Source organism: Platichthys flesus, chromosome 1 (assembly GCF_949316205.1).
Source record: "Platichthys flesus chromosome 1, fPlaFle2.1, whole genome shotgun sequence".
NCBI lineage: Eukaryota > Metazoa > Chordata > Actinopteri > Pleuronectiformes > Pleuronectidae > Platichthys > Platichthys flesus.
The window spans coordinates 4382801-4403884 of NC_084945.1; the positions used below are offsets into that span (position 1 = coordinate 4382801).

At 42.9% G+C, this 21084-nt stretch overlaps 1 protein-coding gene across 1 annotated transcript in view; it reads left to right on the top strand.

Moving 5' to 3' along the window:
* The window catches only part of luzp2 (leucine zipper protein 2), a 140004-nt gene that overhangs the window by 59738 nt on the left and 59182 nt on the right, over nucleotides 1-21084 (top strand). Inside the window, exons 2-5 of the mRNA XM_062394629.1 lie at nucleotides 7113-7230; nucleotides 12853-12923; nucleotides 16179-16260; nucleotides 20248-20310. Coding sequence (XP_062250613.1) covers nucleotides 7113-7230; nucleotides 12853-12923; nucleotides 16179-16260; nucleotides 20248-20310 — 334 coding nt within the window. The remainder of the gene's footprint in view (nucleotides 1-7112; nucleotides 7231-12852; nucleotides 12924-16178; nucleotides 16261-20247; nucleotides 20311-21084) is intronic.

Sequence of the window (21084 nt, forward strand, 5' to 3'; positions counted from 1 at the left end):
CAGATGCTGGATGGTGGTCATGCTCCAGGAAGACGCTAATTCACTGACAGCACTCGGGCAGTCCCCCATTTTATACTATTTATTTGGCCCCTTCTAATGGCATAATTAATCCAGCCTGAAATTGGAGGTACCACATAAACTGCTGCCCGTCCGTAATCTGCACGACAGCTCAGGAGCTGCTGCTGCGGCTGCTGCCTCGTGAAATGTTTCATACTGTGCTCCCCGGATCTCAGACGTGGCGCCGTGTAGTAACACAACACTGGCTTTAAGCTATCTGCATGTTCTCTCTGCTCTGCGGCTCCCTCCCACGGTCCATGAGACATGCAGTCGAGGTTAATTGGACACTGGAAATGTCCCGTAGGTGTGAATGTGAGCGTGACTGGTTGTTTGTCTCTGTGTGTCTGTGCCTGTGATGGACCGGCGACCCGTCCGGTGTGTACTCCGCCTCTCCCCAATGTCGGCTGGGATTGGCTCCAGCCTGTCCCCCTCGACCCTCCAAGGACAAACCGTAGAGCTAATGGATGGATGGCCTGACAGTGGAATGAGTTTCCTGTAGACTTGGAAGTAGTCGTCTGATGAGTCCGGTTCCAATCGAATCCACGTTGTTCTTCTAATATATCAACGTATTCTCCTGAAGAAGTTCCTTTGATATCTCTGGAAAAGTTTTATCAGTTTGCAGTCGTGATACTTTACTGTTAGCTAACTTTTTGTTTTCCTAAAAAATAATGAGGTAACACGATGCTGCAAATCCAATCAGCTCCTCGTTGAAGCTCGATGCTTCAACACGTCCGTCCTCACTCTTGTTTAATCTCAACTTAATCAACAACGGCAAATATTGAACTGGAAGAGTTGAATTATAGCCACGTCAATACATCTGATCATTGTGAATCCGCCTGTATAGGATTGTTGCAATAACTGATGGGAGATCAAGTTTTCTACGTGTGATATTTGGTGACAGGTGACAAAACAGGATGCAGGGGACGCCACATCACACCAGGGGTTAGGAATAGAGCTGCGAGGCATCCCAGAGGCACTTTGAGAGTAAACCTCAAGGAACAAGTATTTATCTAAGAGACTGTCTCGTCCTCAATTGACCCTGACAAGCATGACTTAGTTGTCTGAACTAAAGAAGTTGTTTAACATATTATCTCATGACATTCAGCTTCTTTAAGGTTAAATAGATTCCTGCAGATGAAGCTTTAGTTGGTAGAGAAATAGCAAAAAGAGGTGTGTGTTACAAAATAAATAAATTAAATTTAAAAGGGAAGCAATGAAAGTGACGACTAGGAGACACGTTGGACTAAAAGCTTGACGGACAATTCCATTTTCTTGTGGTTCATAAAAGTTTGACTCCTTCAAAGCACAAAGCTAAAGACGACAGAGCAGCTAGACGTCCCATCAGACTCAGGCTGGAAAGACACTTTCTTCATTTGCAAACAGACCTTCAGCCGTTTAGAAGGGACAGATCCTTGGCTGTGTATTTATCACGCTCATTAGATCATGTGTTGCCTCGACATGTGGAAAGAATGATGTATAGAGCTTGGATTCAGTTGTGTGTAACAGGTCTGGTCGTGGACGGAGCCTGTGGAGACGCTGAGCCCCGGGGAAACCTTTCATTCGACCTTGTCTGATCCACCGACTGTCTCCTGCTTTACGGTGTGTCCAAAAATAGCATTGGGAGTTAATGCTGGGGAGCGGGAGACATTATTCTACTCGACCTGCTCACACACCGAGCTCCTCTTCATCACCACACCGCTGCTAATTGCTAAGAAGGGGATCGTTAGTGTTTGTTTATTAAGTTTTAATCTTCTCAACATACATGGAGCCATATTTTTGCAATTGGCCTCAAACAGCACAGCCAGAGACGAGTGATCCTGCAACAGCAAATAAAAAAGTATAACAACACCAGAAAATAGATGGATGAATAAATGAAGAAGTTGATGAAGGGCTAGCTGCAGAGAAAGTGTAATAGATGGTCCACAAGTGTTGAGATTGATGTGTGCAGGAGGATATTACTGAGGGTGAATCCAGAGGATACAGAGGAAAGATTGAACATGAACCAATGTTCCCTCGGAGCATTTTGAGGGGACGTCACTCTGCCTTCGCTTTATTCTGCTCTCCTCACTTCACCTTGGACTTGAAGCCACTAATGCTGCAAGTCGGGTTTCACTCTTACCTCCGCCCATGAGGTTGTGTTTTCACCACCTCTCCATTTGTTTGTTAGCAAGATTACACACAACCTATTCGAGGGTTTACCACGAAACCTGGAGGGAGGATGTTTAAGATTCATATCAGGGGCCTGATCCAGGATTTTGTTCCCACTTCCTTTAACATTGCGAGATGAATCGTTTTTGAAAAGGTTCCTTCCTCAGAGAATAATACATGGATCCTGATGATAAGAAATTGTTTTCAGTGTGATTTCAAAAGGACACCGATGTGATCTCTGTGAGCCATTCTGTGTTGTGTCAGTGTTTACTTGAGTTCATGTCAGATCAAATGGTGGCTGGAGGTGACACGTTGGTGTTGGCACAAAAAGGAACAGCTCCCCTCACAGAGCTCTGACTCATTAGCAACCACAGATTTATCCGTTGGCTCATGAAGTCGCCCGATAGAGCTCTTCACACGTGGTTTCCTGGGTTTGTGCGCCTACTTTTGTGTATTTTGTTCTCTATATGTTGTTGTGTTTGTGTTTTCTTTTTACTAGTAGTTGTTTATACCCAGGTTTAACTGTAAAATATCATGCTCCACTTAGGCTTGATGATTACGTCATAGGAATAAGGATTCATTGTAAAGTGTATATATCAGCCAATATAGTGATATTGCTCATACTTCAATTTAAACTCCATGGCTTGAACCATCATCATCATTATCATTATCATCATCATCACCTGACCAATATCATAAGACTGTCTTTTGTGCTTTTAGATCACGTCTCTGTTAAACAGTTCAATAGAGGCTCCACTTTATTCCCCAGAAGAAGCTGGATGTGCTTTGTTCTTGCACCTTGGCTGTGACAGTGTTTACAGGCCGGCCCCTGTCAGCAGCGGACCATGAGCTCCTGCAGCTCTCTCTCTCCGTGAGGCCGGATGCCACAGCCTTGGCTTCCTTTATTGAGCCGTCGTGTGGCTGTTGACTGTTTAGTGTGGCGGCGTTTCCTTTAGCCTCAGCGGTTCTATTTCACTCCGCAGGGTCAGACTCGTATAAGTCAAAGAGAGCCGCTCCGACTCCAAGGGTAAAGCAATATTTGTCCCTTTATAATCTGGATCCAATAATAGATCCCTCCTCCTCCTCAGTGTTGGGAGTTTGATGAGTTTCATAAAAAAACAAAAAAAAAAACACAAAGAGGGTTGGACTTATGTTAAAGTGCAGGTGTCTGATATGAGAGATTTCATTATGGCACCAGCACGTGCCTGGTGGTGTCATGTGTGATCGTGAGCTGTTTTCGTCGTTGTGCGTTGTCGTCACCATCGCTTTTCTGTGCCGTGAAAAAGGGGGATCTTTGTTCGGGAGGAGGCTGATGGAACGCTGCAGTCTCAAGGGGTGGGGGGGCTTGGTACAATTATGCAGCTGTTACCATTTGCCTGTTGTTATAGGCAATGTTTTGGAGATTGGGTTCGGAGAATAGAATCCACAATGCCTCCCAGAACCTTGTGATATTCATGTTTCTGTGTCAGCCGGCTCTGAATGACGTGTCTTATTCATTGCGCACACACCCAAGGGCCTATTCCACCGGGTGATGAATAACATGGCAGACAGGGAGACATCTCTCGCCCCATCTTTCCCCTGTTGCATGAACCTGCAGTAAATTTCCCCGCCAATGCCATATGGTTGCAAGTCATGTGTGGGATTCAGCGTGCCATGTTATTTATTTATTTCCCAGGTGTTGCTTTTCTATTAGTGATTTATGTGTTATTGTGTATGATCTGCTGCTGGGATCTATGACACGGGGGAGTTCAGGGTTCTTTGGAAGGTGGCCCAGGCTGAAACGCAGCCACGGATTCAGAGTAATGTAGCAGCGCTCGGCTCCGTCCATGAGCGTTTGGGGTTTTCTATCCTTCCTTAGCAAGTGAGGGATGGTCAATGAGATTATGAGTGAATGTAGGCAGGTATTTACCAGGGAGATAATCAGCTATATCAAGTGCATTTTGAGTTTGTGATCACGTAAGGAAGCAGCGGAGATAATCACTTAGTTGTAGAGAAACTAAAAAGTAAAGATGTGTTAGAGTTGTGGTTTTAAAGTTAATTTAAAGACAGTCGGAGACATGTTTATCACAACTGGAAAACAACCATAGCATTCAGAGGAGGGGTGGAGCCTGGTTAGAGCGGCGAGAGGCTTGAATAAATGATGCAGAAATTCTGCTGCAGAAATTGCAGTGTTTTCATAAACAGCACTTCAACCCCACGTTGACGTCTTAGATGTTTGGATTCTTCCAGACTCCGACATTTGCCTTCTCACCTGCATTTCTCCCAGAAATTTCCGGAAATAAATTCAGAATTCTGGGCATGTCTGAGACATTAGATTTGATTTTTATGAACATGTCTCCCCTGATGAAAAAAAAAAGATTTAATTTGCAGTTATTTCCCTTCATCCATTATCCACCTGTGACAACTCAACCAGGATTAACATTTTTATGGTTTTGTTTTTGCCGAGCAGCATTTGAAACCTGAGCCCTGGTGTCAAAGTCAAAGCCCTGTGTTTTATTAGAACATAAAAAATTATATCTGGTTTGTCTTGATTATATTATAATATTATAATTAAGTCTGTCGTACAACAAGGTTTTTCTCAATTCACTGTTAAGAGTATAGATCCTAAAGGACAAATGCACAAACATATTTTTCTTCATATTTTGAAGCAAGTGTCTTTCCAGCCTGAGTCTGATGGGACGTCTCGCTGCTCTGTCTTCTTTAGCTTTGTCCCTTGAAGGAGTCAAACTTTTTTTAACTCCAAGAAAATTGAATTGTCCGTCAAGCTTTTCGTCGAACGTGTCTTGTAGTCGTCACTTTCATTGGTTCCCTTTTAAATTTACTTTATGTAATTCTGTACCAACTAAAGCTTCATCTGTAGGAATCTATTTAACCTTAGAGAAGCTGAATGGCATGAGATGATATGTTTACCAACTTCTCTAGTCCAGATAACTAAGTTCTGCTTGTCAGGGCCAATTGAGGAAAAGACAGTCTCTTAGATAAATACTTGTTCCTTGAGGTTTACTCCCAAAGTGCCTCTGGGTTGCCTCGCAGCTTTACTCCTACCCCCCCCGGTGTGATGTGGCCTCCTGTTTGGTCACCTGTCACCAAATATAACACGTAGAAAACTTGATCTCCCATCAGGCATTGCAACATTCCTATACAGGCAGAATCCCAATGATCAGATGTATTGACGTGGATATAATTCAACTCTTCCAGTTCAATATTTGCCGTTGTTTGTTTGTGGACGAGTTGAGATTAAACAAGAGGACGTGTTGAAGCTTTGAGCTTCCACGGGCGGCTGATTGGATTTGCAGCATCGTGTTGCTTCATTATTTTTTCAGAAAACATTAAGTTAGCTAACAGGAAAGTATCACGATTGCAAAACTGATAAAACTGTACGATGTGATGTATTAAATTAAACTTTTACTGAGATATGAAAGGAACTTCTTCAGGAGAATACGTTGGTTCATTACATGAACAACGTGGATTCGATTGGAACTGGTTTCATTAGGCGATAATTTCCAAGTCTGGGGACCATATTCCTACCCATCAATCTGTTACTTGTTTAACCTTCAATTTAAATCTACTAAAGCTTATCCAAGCTATTACATGCAAGCTAATTATCATAAAATGGTGTGAAGAGTGAAACTGTTTTGTTCTTTGTGCCACTGGGTGTTGCTGATACCAGATCAGTTTTCTACTACACCGTTTGTGCAGCTCTGGTCAAAGTAAACTGGGGCGAGTGAGGATCACAGAGTGAGGCAGGGCCACTTTACTCCCTGACCTCAATTTCTCTCCTGATAAAAAGCAATAACTACCTTAAATAAGCCGATTCTATTTCTATAATTAAGATTACATCGTGGCACTTGGCCTTTTTGTCTCTGCGTCTCCAGCTGCCTGCTCTCTCCAGACGCAGTGGAGTGGACGGGCTCTTTTGTGGGACCGCTGTTAAAAAGAATTACAATTAGAAAACTCGAGGGCTCATCAAAGTAATCAAATTCATGCTCTTTAGGGGGAATACAGGGCGTCTGGGTTCTTTTATCAGCGGGTTAACGGCATTCAGACTCGAATCTATCACCTCCCAGAGGGACGGCCGCCGTCCTTGAGTCGGTAAACAAGGATGTTGGATTCAAAGAAAAATTTCCAATTCCAGATTTGTGTCAGGCAGCAAAAGGGAAAACATTTAGAGTCATAACTCTAATCCTGTCAATTAAGAGAGAGATCAGGCAGTTAAAAAAAGAAGCAGCCAAAGGCCAAATGTGTCAGGTCATTCAACTCCTGAGCCTCCCCCCCCATCCCCCTGTGCTCCTTCTCATCAGCTCACCAGGTCCCTCACACTCTCTTCTTTCCTTTTTTACCCAAATCATCTCTGTAACCGGTTCTTACTCAATTGGGATTAAACTGTGATATTTTCAATAAAAAGAAGAAAATCTTAATTATGCCTGCAGATCACACTGTGCAGTAATATCGTCCTCTCTGGAAGCTCGGTGCAAAGTGACAGGAACTCCACTGCAGTGCAATTCCCTTCGAGCTCAGTTTAGCACAGAGAAAAACAGGGTTTGACAAATGTGCCCTGCGGAATTTTCCCTTAATAATTGGATGGACTTCATTAATATTTAAATGGAAATACAGGGGCACACCTCAGGTCATGAGATCTATCTCTGCACAACGAGCCTTCGCTGAATTGGTTGATTGAGAGGGGTCCGCGCTTTTTCCTTTTTCTTACTTCTTTTATTCATCCAGGGACTGTGCAGAGCAGATATTAGTTTTCACCCCTCCTGCTCTTCCCTTTAGCTTTAACGACGGTGCTTTTAATCTGCTTTAGAACACCTCTCTCTCCCACGGGTGCCAATAAAGAGTGAATTCCCTCAGCCGGTGGCAGACGTTTAATGGTGAAATCTCTCTCTCTCCCATTCTCTCCACAGACAAAGCTATGACGGGCTGGAGAAGAAGCTAAAGGAAGTCTTCAGTGAACGCAGCAGCATCTTGCACCAGCTCTCCAAGACATCAAAAGAGCTGGACAGCATAAAAGGCAACCTCAAGGTTTGAGTTCTCACTGTTTCTCTTTGAAAGATGCAGAGACGACCCAGGGCTGAGCTCTGGGCCGAAGCCTCTGTTCCATCTGATGACTGGCAAAGCCACAACTCTTATCATTTATTTTTCAATCAGTCGTTTGTGTAGCAACTCGCTGTTGTTAAATATTAATGTGCAAATGTTTTTTTTTTTTTTCAATTTAGTTAGGCCCACCCATTGTTGCGCCTGCGATGTGTTACTGGAAGTGCAGCTGCTGAGTAAGCAAAGCACGGTTGGGAATGAATATCAATTCATTCGTACGTAAGCATATTTTTTTAGCATTAATGAAAAAGGCAATTACAGAGAGGTTTAGTGAAGCGGAGAGAAGAAAGATAAATTAGGTGAAGCTGACAGGACTATCAGTTCAGACGTTTAAACACTGCTGCATCAAAATCTCAACGTATGCATTCTCAATACTCTGCATTAAAGGTTCACTGTGTGGAGTTTAGTGACATCTAGTGGTGAAGCGTCATGTTGCGGCTGAATACCTCACCCTCACCCTCCCCTTCTAGAAATGGAAGTGAACCTGTGGTCGTAAAAGTTGTCATAAAACCTCAAGAGGTGTTGAGATGGTCCAGTTTGGGACGCTGTAAAAAACATGGCTGCCTCCGGAGAGAGGATCCGCTCCCGATGTAAATGTCTTTCAAACACGAAGGACGCAGCAGGAGATTGTCGGAGTCAGATGCATTCACAACAACAGGAGAATCCGCTGAGTGTTCAGACGAGGGGTGGAGCCCGGGTGGAGCAGCAGGAGGAAGGACATGACGTATGAATTCTACTGCAGACGCCCTTATAACCAAAAGCTCTCAAACCTCACTGTCTTTTATTTTGACATCTTCTTTGCCGTCTTTTAAAAACTTCAGCAATTCAGCAACTCCCACTTACGGTGAATCTCAGGAGAAAATCCGGCTGATGTCTGACATGGCCTCACTCGGACATTCTCTGGAGTTATTACCCCAGGGGCCTGATGGGAAACTCACTAAGACATTTCCGTTCTCACATTCAGCCGCTCTGATTGATTTTCAAAGATTATCCGGAGTTCGGTGCATGGTCACACGGCCTGCGACTATCAGTCGGTTCCACGTTTCTCACTGCATCCACTCACCACAGTTACATAGAGGAAGAATAGACGCTCTGGTTGAGGAAAGGGAATCAAACAAACAACCTTCCATCTATTTCAAGTCGGTGAACCGTCAAACACATTTTAAAGCTGCTATTTTTATGTAAAACAGGAAACTGCGCAGTCTTGCTTTTAGAGAATTTGTGGAAAGAGGAAAATCCGAGCCCCTCTGGCCACGATGGCTTGAAAGCTACAAGTCTCTTGTTCCTCTGTCAACAGCCAACATCACAGCCGGCTCTTCAAAAAGCCCGTTGTCAACAATTACTGGCAAAGCGAGCCACCTCACTAGACTGGGTGGAGTGGCTCGAAGACATACCAGGATTTATTACAACCTGGGTTTTGTTTTTGTTGTTTCGGCCGTTCTATCATTTATGATAAAATGGGACTCGGCAAAGTAATTATGGAGTAAAGACAAAACGACACATCAATGACAACGAGTCGTTAAACAGATGCACAAGGATTACACAAACCTCCGGGTTAGTTAAACGTGTTTGAGAAGAAACAAAAAAAAAAAAGCAGATGCTGGAGCCTGTTGTAAACATCTGCTGAGCTTCTTGGTTCAACTTGTGATACACAGTGGTGAGCACTTTTCAGTTTACCTGCAATGAAGGGATTTGGCTCCACTAGGGGGATCCGCCTGCTTCCTGTTTTACTGCTGCGCTGTCAGCTGGTTTACGACCAGTTAGAAGCTCTGACCGCGATGGTTTCTCGCCCCTTCGGGTCCGTTTGGATTCATTTCACCTCGGAGAAAACAAGGTTATTGCAACCGAAGGTCTGAGCTGCGGAAATGAAGCTGTACTCGACACTTTTTCTTGTATCTCTTGTTAACTAATGGCACACATTTATTCTGAAATCCTGTCAGGATCTAATTAAAGAGGAATGTAAACAAATCTGTGGCTCTCATGAGATGCATATCCACGATTAACTCTTTTTTTTAATGATAAAAAAGGCAACACATTGTAATTTAAAGGCCTGTTTTAAAAACCCAAACTCTAATCTACAGGCATGTTGTTGTGGAGGTTTGAAAAATCTTGTCCTCATTAAATCTGGCCTGACAACAATCCAGCGGGGGTGCTTTAGCATGAAGGTAAGAATGGGTGAATGACAAGGAGGATGATTATCTGGCTCCACAGGACGGTATCTGTCGAATCCTGCCAACCACTGGTCTCGGACATTTGATCAAGTAATGTCCCTTTTCATTCCGTAGATTATATCGTCCTGTGAGCATTTCAACAAACACAATTATCTCAGCGCCACATCCAGCACATCACTTCCCACCGGTCAGGTTAGATCAGCTTCATTCCGCCTCCTGGCCATGACACCAAATGAGCAGAGACTCAATTATACATTCAGATATATTTTAATCATTTAGTATTTTTCTGTTGCATTAGTGCACACAACAGTGATCCAGGAGAACACGTGTCCCTCGTGGACATTTAGACCTCGGATGCAAGATGCCCTGTGTTCCTGTGCAGCTGAGGCCTGAGCGACGGTTCCCTCTTTACAGCACGGTGATGTGTTCTGGCTTCAGACGGCCGATGGTAAAATTGTCAGAAACTAACCAGTAATCAAACAAACGATGTGCGGCTCTGTTTGTGTGTTTGTGTGCGTGTGAGAGAGACATCCCACGTGTCTGGAGAAAGCTCCTGTCGTCTGGCCACCATAGACTATTCACTCCAGGCTATAGTGAGGTTGGCATCTGTCTTGGCCCTGGGCCCGGCGCCAGTGCACCGTGCCGGCCAGCGGCAGGGCCGGGTTGGGAGAAGTGAGCCCAATCTATTCTTCAGGGGAAGGAAACATCATCTCCATAAAAATCATCAACCTTTTAAAGTCGAATCGAGTCAACGGGGAGACGCGTCGGGTATTTCTGGAAAGATTTTGACGGAGCAAGTGTTTATAGTTTTAATGAGTCGCCCTGTAGGTGCAGGTCAGCAACACTAATAATTAAACTTAGTGCGGTGGGGAATTCAGTCCTGGCAGTGGCTCCTGGGTGAGATCTGGCAAAGCAGCGAGTACAAGAATAGGACTCTTGTGTCCCTGCACCTCACTGAGGCCGTCAGGGACTGTTTGGATCTCATTTTAAAGAAATAACCCAGAGATAAGTGCTCAAGTAGCTTCAAAGCTGCTTTGTTGTTTAAATTCAATAGAACCAGAGGGGATTTATCCCTGATGCATGATTACACAGGACTTCCCTGTATACCACGTATAATTTAGAATAAAAGCAGTAGTTTAATTATATTATTGTGAAGGTCACTTGTTTGTGTTACACAATGAACAGTTCCTTCTTTTACGTTTTACTATAAAATGTAGGACCTGTAATTTAGCCCCATATTCACTTCAAAATATGTTTTATCCTTTTATATATTATATGTAGATTAATTACAACACAGGCTTTTTACAATTCATTTTACAATCTGTAACCCTGAGCCAGGTTTGGTGTGAAAATAAATAGTTTATATTTATTGCACTAAATAATTCAGGATGTGGAGAATTAAGTCACATAGAAAATTTGTAGAATCACAAAACTGGACTTAAACTGCACATCTTTTTGAATACGTAAAAATACTTATTTCAAATACTAAAATCATGACTCAAACAGACAAAAGTACGTCTCACACAAGCGTATTAACAGAAAACATGATTGTGAAGCGACAACACAACTACAAAAGCTGCAAACAAAACAACTGCAATATCCATGACACAACTGCCAAAACACAACACAACCGCAAATGCCACAACGATGCAAAAGCTGCAACCCAACTAAAAAAGCTACACAAAGGAAACCAAACCAAAACAAATGTGAGCGATAATGAAACGAGCAAAAACCAAATCTGTTGTCGCTCACTTCTGTTGGGATTGTGTTTCCATTGTGTGGCTTTTGTAGTTGTATTGTCAGTTCTGCATTGGGTTGTCACTTTACTATACTTTTCAGGCTCAGCACAAAAGGGAACCAAATACAACAGTGTTGATCCGAGTGGTAGATAACAACCAGCTCTCTGGTATCTTTTTGAATTGTGACCCATCCTGTCGACAGCTGACAGATTGTGTATTTTTACTTTTCTGGCATTCCAAACATTAAACGGAAAGTTCATCCAACCCCTAAACTTTTTTTTTTTGTGTGAGTAAGCCCATTTTGAGATGACAAAACAAGGCTCATAAAAATTTGTGGTCTGAGCTTTTATCACCCTTTTTTTTATGAATAGTAAAAAGAGGGAGGAGGAGGAGACGAGCGGCCATTAGACCCGGGCTCCGTGGCAGATAAACCATTGAATTCAAGAGGATATCACCAAAGAGACAATGGAAGCACTGGTGTCATTTCACTAATATCACCCCATTCCAAGCTGTTTATTGCTCCAGCAGCACCGTGTCGACTCAGCTTCGGCTTATCTGAGGTTATTAGATATTCTCTGTTATCAAGGACAGACGCTTGGCTCCTTTCCTTCTTCCTCCTCCTCAAACATGAATGTGCATGAAGTGAAATCAGAGGCTGGGGAGGAGGAGAAATATCTCCAGGTGACGGGAGGAAACGGGCTTTATGGAAATGTGCTGCTAACTGCCACAGATTCCACCTTCAAGCACAGTTCTCAAGAGAAGCTCTCTCTCTCCCTGCACGTCCACATTTACCGTCTGGGAATTTCTGTTCGGCTCCTGACAAATAAAGAAAAATATCTTGGAGGACTTGTCGGGCAATCAGAGACCTGACTAATCCATAATTAGCCGTCAGGCAGGTGCTCAGGCGCCAGTGGAACCCAGAGTGTTTCCTCGTTAGGAGTTTTAAGAAAAAGGTTCATCAACAGAAAAGTTTGAGGTTATTTAAAATGTTTTGGGCTTCATCAACTTTTCACATCAGCTGCATCATTTCAAAACATCCTTTACATTGAGTTGTGCTTATCCAATGATATTCTCCGGAAAGGGCTGCGTGTGTGAACGCAAATGTCTGAGTTTGAGCATCTGGACTTTCTGCTGAGTTTCTCCAGCGAGTGAAGAGTCTGCAGGATATCAGAGGGAGCCGATGTGGGGGCACAGCAGGAGGTCCTCCGCAGGCGAGTGGGGGTGGAGATGACGAAACAACAGCAACATGTCTCAGGTTGAATAAGTGGAGCCGCACACGAGGAAGACACCGACGAAGATGTCAGGAGAGCTTTTGGTGATGAGGGCAGATGCATGTGTCGATATGTTGTAAAGAAAAACGTGTGATTTCTGCCGGGGGATCAATATGTTGCACCTTTCCTCCGCCTGCTGCTCCACCCCTCACCTGAGTCCTCCAGGGATTCCTGTGTTGATGTGAACACGGAGAATCTGATTGTTGTGTTGTTCATGTGTGAGAGGCCACCGGACACTATTCTGAGGACCTCATGAATCATGAAGAACTCTCAAGACTCTTATCCTTTAAAGGGATTCACAAACCTTTAAAACTTGAGTCTGTATTTGGTGCTTGAATTAAAACCGAGCGTCTTTTTTTTCTGTTTCAGTCGCTGAGAAATGACGAGTCAGTGGCCAAGACGGACGTGCAGAGGATCCTGGAGCTGAGCAGCAAACAGAGGTGAGGCATCATGAGTGACTGGGACGTGAGGTACCAACTGAAAACTGAAGCCACTCCCAAAATGTCCAAAAAATGGAGGTTGAGGCCTGTCGCCCTTTCTTTCATCAACTCGTTTAGGCGTTGTTTATTTAAGCCTCCACGTTATAAACCAACAGAAAACTCCCTCAAAGCCAAAGTGTCTCTTTAAATCGAGATATGTTAGAGTCGAGGTGGGGTCACATGACGCTTTGACGGACATGAAACATTCCTGGTTCACTGGTTTCTTCAAAAAGACATCAAGGATTAAATCATGGTAATATAACAACTCTCACGTTAACTCCATCTACCAAAGGTGTAAAGAAACATCTTATCACCGAGGACCGAGTTCACTCCTTTACAGTAAAAACAGTTCCAGACTATGCTGAGAAAAATCTCAGATTTAAAATAACCTCAACTGATTTGCTTTTGACAGAAAATAGTGTAGCCAATGGACAGAAGAAGCCTTCAGGGCATTTCAATAATAGGCTCATTCTCTATTATTGACGACGCCCACTTTGTTTATAAATGACATTACACGCTGAAGCAGGTGAATAATACACAAACCTGTCTTTGCTTTGTGTTTTAAAATAAGCATTCTCACGTCGCTTTTTTCCTCTTATTTGCGAGCGAGCCGGAGAAGTGTTCACCTAGAGAGCTTCACCCTGTCTGACTAATGTTGTGTGTAATGAGCCTGTGGATGATCAGGAGGCCTCCGTGGCCCCGGGGCTCCTCTGAAATGTCACCGGGAATGAAGTCAACCCTCCTGTGGGCAGCTTCCTGATAGCCAATCAATAGCCTATCACTGGCCCCATGGCATCTCTGACATGTCATCAAGCTACAACCCCCCCCCCCCCCCCCCCCCCCTCCATCAGTGTGTTATTAATCCACCTCTGGAGTTCTGTATCTGCCAGGTGTGATTACAAGCTGCCTCCGTAGCGGCAGATGCAGACGGGTGATTCATTGCAAGTCATTTATTTCTGACGTCTCTTAACGGCCGTTTGATTGTTTTTTTTTTCTGAAATTAAAGTTTGCTTCAGAATCGTTTCCCAGCAGAGCAGGTGCAGACAGAAGGGAGAAACTGGGAGATCTCAAAAAGTTGATCCAAGATGAATTCAGCTGTGATTCAACGTGCTGTCAACCTGTTTGCCTCACGCTCGCCGCTCTGTGTCTTCAAGGGACGTCAGGCTTACATTGACTGTCCCAGTTTCTCTGGCAGCTCGGGCACTGATGTTAAATCCAGAGTTTTAGACACAGCAGCATGAAAATCTCAAAGTAGTCGTTGTCAATACCGTTAAAGCAACACCATGTAAATGGTATTTTTAATGGAGCTCTGACTGAAACATCTGAAACACAAATGAACAGGAGACGTTTCCCATGATCCTGAAACAAATCCTGAAAACAAAGTTTAGAATTTTATGAGATTTAAAAGTTTCCTCAGTGATTATTTGAGATAGACGCTTCTTTAGACGTCTCAGTCTTTTTCGTGGATCGGCAGCAGGAAAATGTCAAAAAGAAAAACTGAATTCATCTGTGATTCAACGTGCTGTCAACCTGTTTGTCTCCCGCTCGCCGCTCTGTGTCTTCAAGGGACGTCAATCTCACTCCCACTTTCTGGCAGCTCGGGCGGTTGTGATCTTGTTTATACAAAAAGTCGTGGAAGCAGGAGATGGGAATTTAAATGAAATGCCAAAGCAGCAGCAGCAGCGGTGATGGTGGTGGTGGTTGGATGGCCGGGTCACTGTGAAGTAATAAAAAAAGTTTACCGGGCTGAACTTCTGCCAAGAGACAAGACCACTGGCCTTTAAAATCATGCAAAGGAGAATCGGCCTGTTGAGCACTGGATTTTTTTTTTAAACCACTGACCCACATCAGTTGCCCACTTGATTTATAATTCAGTGTGCATTGCTGTTACGTGTTCACAGGGGCATCAAACAGCACAGAATACCCATCGCGTCTTCATTTATTAACATATTATGTTAAACAAATAATGAATGCGGCGCCAGGCTTCATACAGCATGAATAAAATCTATGTTGAGTGCTCCGGGTGCTCATAGGCCACTGGATGATGCTACATAATAAATACACATACTGTGATCTTCTCATTGACCTAGATCAAAGACGCGCTTTTCATTTATGATGCTTCATGTAGCCGTGCTTCTTAAGAACAACTGGCAGCACCTGAGCCTTTACATCTCAAACACTGTAAGAAAGACACAGATGAATGGGGAATTGTTTTCTTGGATTAAGGAAAAACAAATGCATGTGAGAACTGTTTTGAAAGCACAGAGGAAAACATTCATGCCAAATTGAAATGTGTGAACGTGTAAATGAGGCTTGAACAATTCAACAAAAGCAGTTTACAGCAGATTTGTCCGTCAGTTGAGCAACAAATACTTCCGTCAACCACTAATTGTGCAGTTAATGATGTGCTAATGTTGCCGTCATTCATTATGGAAGCTGCCGTAATGAATGACAACAACGACCAGAGTGGAAAGCTTAATAGTATTGTCAAATTAATGCTTCTTGACTGAATATGTGAAACCTGACATCAATAATTCAATATTCAAGACCGTTATCCCTTAGAACTATAATGTTAAGGCTTCAAAATTGAATGGACCTTAATTTATCCACTAAAAAAAGACTTTGCACACCAAGTTCGTATTTTTGCACATATTTAAACGTGTGCTGTAGGAGACGAAAAGGAGTTTAGCAGTTAGGAAGATTTTGTGGTCTTCAACTTCTTGAGACAAGAATAAGAAAACATTGGGTCAATTAAATCCTGATCGCTCTTCTGATTTAGGACTCGAGAAATGATCCTGATCGCTTCCAAGTCTGTTTCAGGATGTCGGTGATCCAGTTTAACATCCTACCAATACTGAGACCACATTTTAAAAAGAAAGAAAAACCTTTGTTGGATCCAATTGATCTGAAACATCTGAAACATGAACCTCTTTTTAAAAACAATGACTTCAGAGTCATTGTGTGTGTGTGTGTGATTGACCCAATGGTAATTGTTCCAAGTTTATTTTAAAGGCGGGACAATTGTGGTTAAACAATTAAAAACGAAAACCAAACTTCTTTTTCCACAGAAGTTAAAAGACTGAAAACTGTTTTATCTCAGTTGTGGTCCTGATGTGCAAAGTGTCTCCGGACCTGGCAGAGCGCTCTGGAGACCTGCGAGACCGTGAGGAGGATGTGCTAACACTGTATCCCCCCCCACCCCCCTTCACCTGACAGAGAGGAGATGAAGTCCCTCCAGGCAGCCCTGCAGAAGCAGCTGGACGAGGCAAATGAGAGAGCGGAGAAGCAGCAGGCCACGGTAAGACAGCGGCCGACCTGACCATCAGCATCCGGTCTCCTCTAACCAGACCCGTCACCTGTCACACACGGCCCCCGGTCCTGTGTGACAGGTGACTCTCTCGCCCCCCTTCTCTCGCCCCACTTCTCTCTCCCCCTCTCTCGCCCCCTCGCCTCGACACCTAATTGAAACTCCCAGAAATACGGAGCAAAGGATTTGTCTCCTCCCAGCCTTGACTAAAATTGGACAAAGCCATTATAACCCCTGAACATGTACTTATCTATTATGTATGTATCCGTCTCTCCATCTACAATATCTACATGTCCATCTTTCCCCCCCCTGCGGTGCCCAAGAAACTGTCAATTTGCTTCTTATTAAATTTCTCACAGGTATCTTCAACAATCTGGACAATTCAATTCCAGCTAATCACTAACCTCGATAACCATTTCCCAGAACCCGTGGTTACATCAGGACAATCGCAAATTCAGTTTGACCAGTAGAGCAAAAGCCAAATAGTTTACGTTTGTCATCGATATATAAAGATACAGAAAAATATATAAATCGGTTTTAAACTTTCAAACCGAGTGTTTCTACAGTTTCTACAAATCCAACAGAGTGAAACGTCTTTTTTCCTCCAAGTTATTTTTCTTTCTCGTCACTGTCACGACTGACATTCCCCCGACTGAGCTGTCATTCACATCACATCAATAATTTATCCTCATGCATTATACATGTTTAAACCAGTACTCGGATTAAGAAGCTCAATTTGGTGCATGAGATTAAGTAGTTTAAAAGTGTTCCATCAATATGTTAGAGGGAGTTTAACACTTGAACTAAATAACATGAATAAAACAGTTGAATCTGATTCATTTTGGCAGTGACAGCCGGTATTTAAGGTGAAAACTGTAAAAGCAGAATTCCTCCTCCTTGTGTATAGATTCTATATTTTCGTCATCATATTATAATTGTATAGCCCATTTGTATAGTTTTGATGTCCTACATTTGTGTCTTCATACTATTCAGAGAGTTCACCTCATGTTCTGTCACCGGCACAGGGAGGGATTCAGGGGATTTTCCGTGCACGCTAATGAAAAGCTTGTCCTGGCTTCTCGTGCAGACTCGGGAGGTTTGACTCTAACATTATGATCGACAGTCACAGTCGTCTGCGCCCGGCGAGATAAACAAAAGATCTCCAACCAGTGACAAATCCCAGTCGCTGTTTTTTTTGTGTCTTTTTTTACGATTTGAGTTTGACATTTATGTTCTGTTAGATGGAACTCGTAACAACCGCCGAGCTCGGAGATTAAAACGACCACGGAGGCGTCATGCAAATGCCACAGTCGTTCGACAGAGCAGTGAAACGTCGTCTCTGCCGTCCAATCGGTGGCCCCTCACCGCTCAGTGGGAGAACAAAGCTTGTAAAATAAAATAATACACAGAGAATCAACATGAGGAGCGTTAGAGGCGCCTCGCTACCGAAAATTAAAATGTTTACCGTAGCATCTGACGTGCAGAGATCTTTAAAAGAAGGGATGGAGGGAGAGGATTGAAAAGTAGAAATAGGATAAGTGTTGAGAAGTGGAAGTCAAACCAGCAGGTCTCTTAAGAAAGATTAAGATTAATCAAATTCAATTCAACTGTATTCAACTAGACCAAGTGAATAGTTTGGCTTTACAGATGTGAATATCATCGGGCAGTTGGTGGTGGTCGCTAGACTAAAAAGCTCAACAATAGATTATTATGATATTTGGTGCACACACACATTTAGCAAATACAAAATGATATTCCCATTAGCCTCAGCTGCTCTTTGTGTCGACTGTTACCTGCTAACATGTTAGCATACTGAGGTTAGCATTTGCAGAGGTCCCTGACTGACTGCAGAGAATTTTGTTGTTTGATACATTTTCAAACATTGTATCACTTATTTGATCACTTATTAAAACGTTTTTGTTTTTTTTAATCCATCCACCAGTTTATTAATTATTCAATTAACAAGTATTACCATGACTACTATAGAACATATTTATATTTCTGGAGGAAATTGTCAGAACTACATCCTGTCCAGCTCAACAATTAAGCTAGTTTCATTTTCTATACGTTTTTTGTCATATCTTGTTAGGGCCTGAGCACCAATTATCATACGTCATTATATACATATATAAATCACAATTAAATCAACAATTTTCTCTTTACAGACTGCTGAACAGCTAATGTAAAGAAGCTTCTACAATATTTCCCCTATATTTGACTTATTTTTACAACAAACACTAAAAGCTGCACGGAGACGTGTTTGCTATTTTCTCTTTCCTCCATCCCTTCCCTGTGGCAGCTGTATTGACTGAAACATGAACCTTGATGGTATCATGCTCTGCTCGGGGCTGTGGGTCCACTGGTGGAGCTCTCTGCTCCCTGGGGTCCACTCCTGGTATGAGGTCACCAGCCCCATGAATCCTCCGCTCGTTGTCCCCTTGACTCACTGGATGACCTCTCTTAAGGACACACAACAGAAAGAGAGAGGGATGTATCTTTGGGTCTATCTTCACACAGATAGATTTCTTTCTTTTGGACACATATAGCAGCTCTCGGCAGCAGCTTGACGTCTGCAGTTTGTGTTTGAACCTCTGTCTGGCTGCTGAGCACCAGATACAGGTCTGCACCGGCGAGCCACGCTGAGCTCCCGAAGAAAGGGACGTGATAAACAAAGATAAAACTGTGACATGATAAACATACGGGCCCCAGAACCCGACACACATAAGGAAAAGAGGCAGCTTCTCCCCTGCAGGAATAAACAAGGTGTTTGCTCCTGCAGGAGGAGAATCAGGGAGCGTTTCTGGACATCTGTTAAGATTAACCAACTCTGTAGGACACGAGAGGAAATGCAACGTGTGACAGAGGTTTTTAGAAAAGTCTTTAACGGGTTGATAGGTGGGCGACCTAAAAAAGAGAGTTTTTAAGTTTCACTGCAGCGAGGGGCCTCTGTGCCTCAGTCACTTTGTGAGGAGCTATGTTCATTTTAAACAAGGAGCCTGGATATACTGCCTCAGTGTAAGTACAGCTTAGATTAAAGACGATAGATCAAAGACAAACACAGGTTTTTCTGCTCGACGTACAATCACAAACACGTGGTGCATATACAACACACACATGTTTCATAATTTACCATCTTATGTGATGATATTGATGAACAAATGAGTTAATGCTGCACCAGGAGGTTCTTTCTCTTGGTTTTTTAAAGCTTTATATGTTGTAATTTTCTCCGGGGCTGTGTAGCTACAGTGACTGAACATGACCTTTGATGTTATCGTGCCCCGTCTGGGGACGTGAGTCAACCGGTGCCGTCTAGTTTACAGCTCCCTCGGGTGCACTCACTCCAAAGTCGGGATGAAAAAATATGACTTTGAATTCACCCCCCCTCTCCAGAGTAAAAAAAATGTTAGAAAAAAAAGGGATTTATTTCCTCTGTCGGTTTATGAATCATTTTATGATGTAAATACCCTAAAAATGAGAAGGTAAATGTTTGTGATTTTAAAGGTTTACTTGTTCAGTGTTAATGGGCTTGGAGCTCCAGTGATTCATGACTCTAATCACTATTTTAAAACATTTACTGCATTACATGACATAAAGATTGTTCTGGCTTTGGATTCTCTTGGAGGGAAGTAGGAGCGCTTGTTTTGATGCAGCTGATGTCCCTCATTAAAATGCAGCAGAGTTGACGTCAGATAGAAATCACACATCGGAGTGAATCAAGATTTTAATACGATTAATCGTGCAGCCCTATTTGTCATTTTTTTCTTTCTGGATGATGTTGGATCAGATCCCGGCGCTGCCTTCTGATAATTGTCCTAATTGCCTTCATTCAATGCATTTAATTTCACGTACGCTGCTTAAATAGGCAAACTCCACATCCATAACTGTCATTAAATATGTTCAGTGAATGGAAAATAACACCGTGAGGCTGTAGATCAACTCTCATCTTTTTCTTTATTTTTTTCCCTTTCTGTTTTTCAGATTAAATTTCTCAAAGTGGAGATGGAGAAAAAAACCAAAATCATCAAGGACCTCCAGCAAGAGGTGAGTCATCGAAGTGTCGTGGAGGCAACACTTAAAACAAAAGATCCCTCGACCTCGGTACTTCTCTGTTTAGATTTTTGTGACAGTATATTATCATAAAGGAAGAGCTTTAATTGAATTAACTGTTGTTCTTTGCCTTTTGCATTTCATATGGTGATTTGTTTTGAGTGGGCGGGTCTTGTTGCCCTCAATCAAAGCTGGACATTCGCTGGCATGAATTAGTTTTTTGCTTTGTTATCACCGGGCTGTGTCTTTGAGAAGTCGTCTTTCATTCACTGCTTCTTCCTCCCGACGGTTGAACATCAGCACGAAATAGTTCATCTGAAAAGATTTTCCTCCTTGATGCCGAGGAGCGGACAGGGAAATCTGACATTTACCGCTGACGCCTCAGACAGCTTGGAGAAGAAAAAAAAAGAAAGAGTGTGCCGGCAAATGCCATCGTAGCTACGCTGACAACATGTGACACCACATTATCTTACCGCTTGGATCGTTATCTGCAGGAATGGAAGAAAAAAAAAAAAAAACGCAGCCACAGCCGACCAGCAGCTCATTAAACGTAACGTGCCGTCAGTGTTTTTCCGCGGCAGCTGCCTGTAAGTCATTTAAAGTTGGAGGTTTTCATTGTTAACTTTGGTTTGTGTGACGTCGGCTGCGTCACATGAAGAACAGAGAAAAGAAAACATCAAAACAAAAGTTCCACAAACCAACAATGTGACAAAGAAAAGGAAATCACTTTGTTAATTTCATTGGATTTTAAAAACCCTTTGATTAATC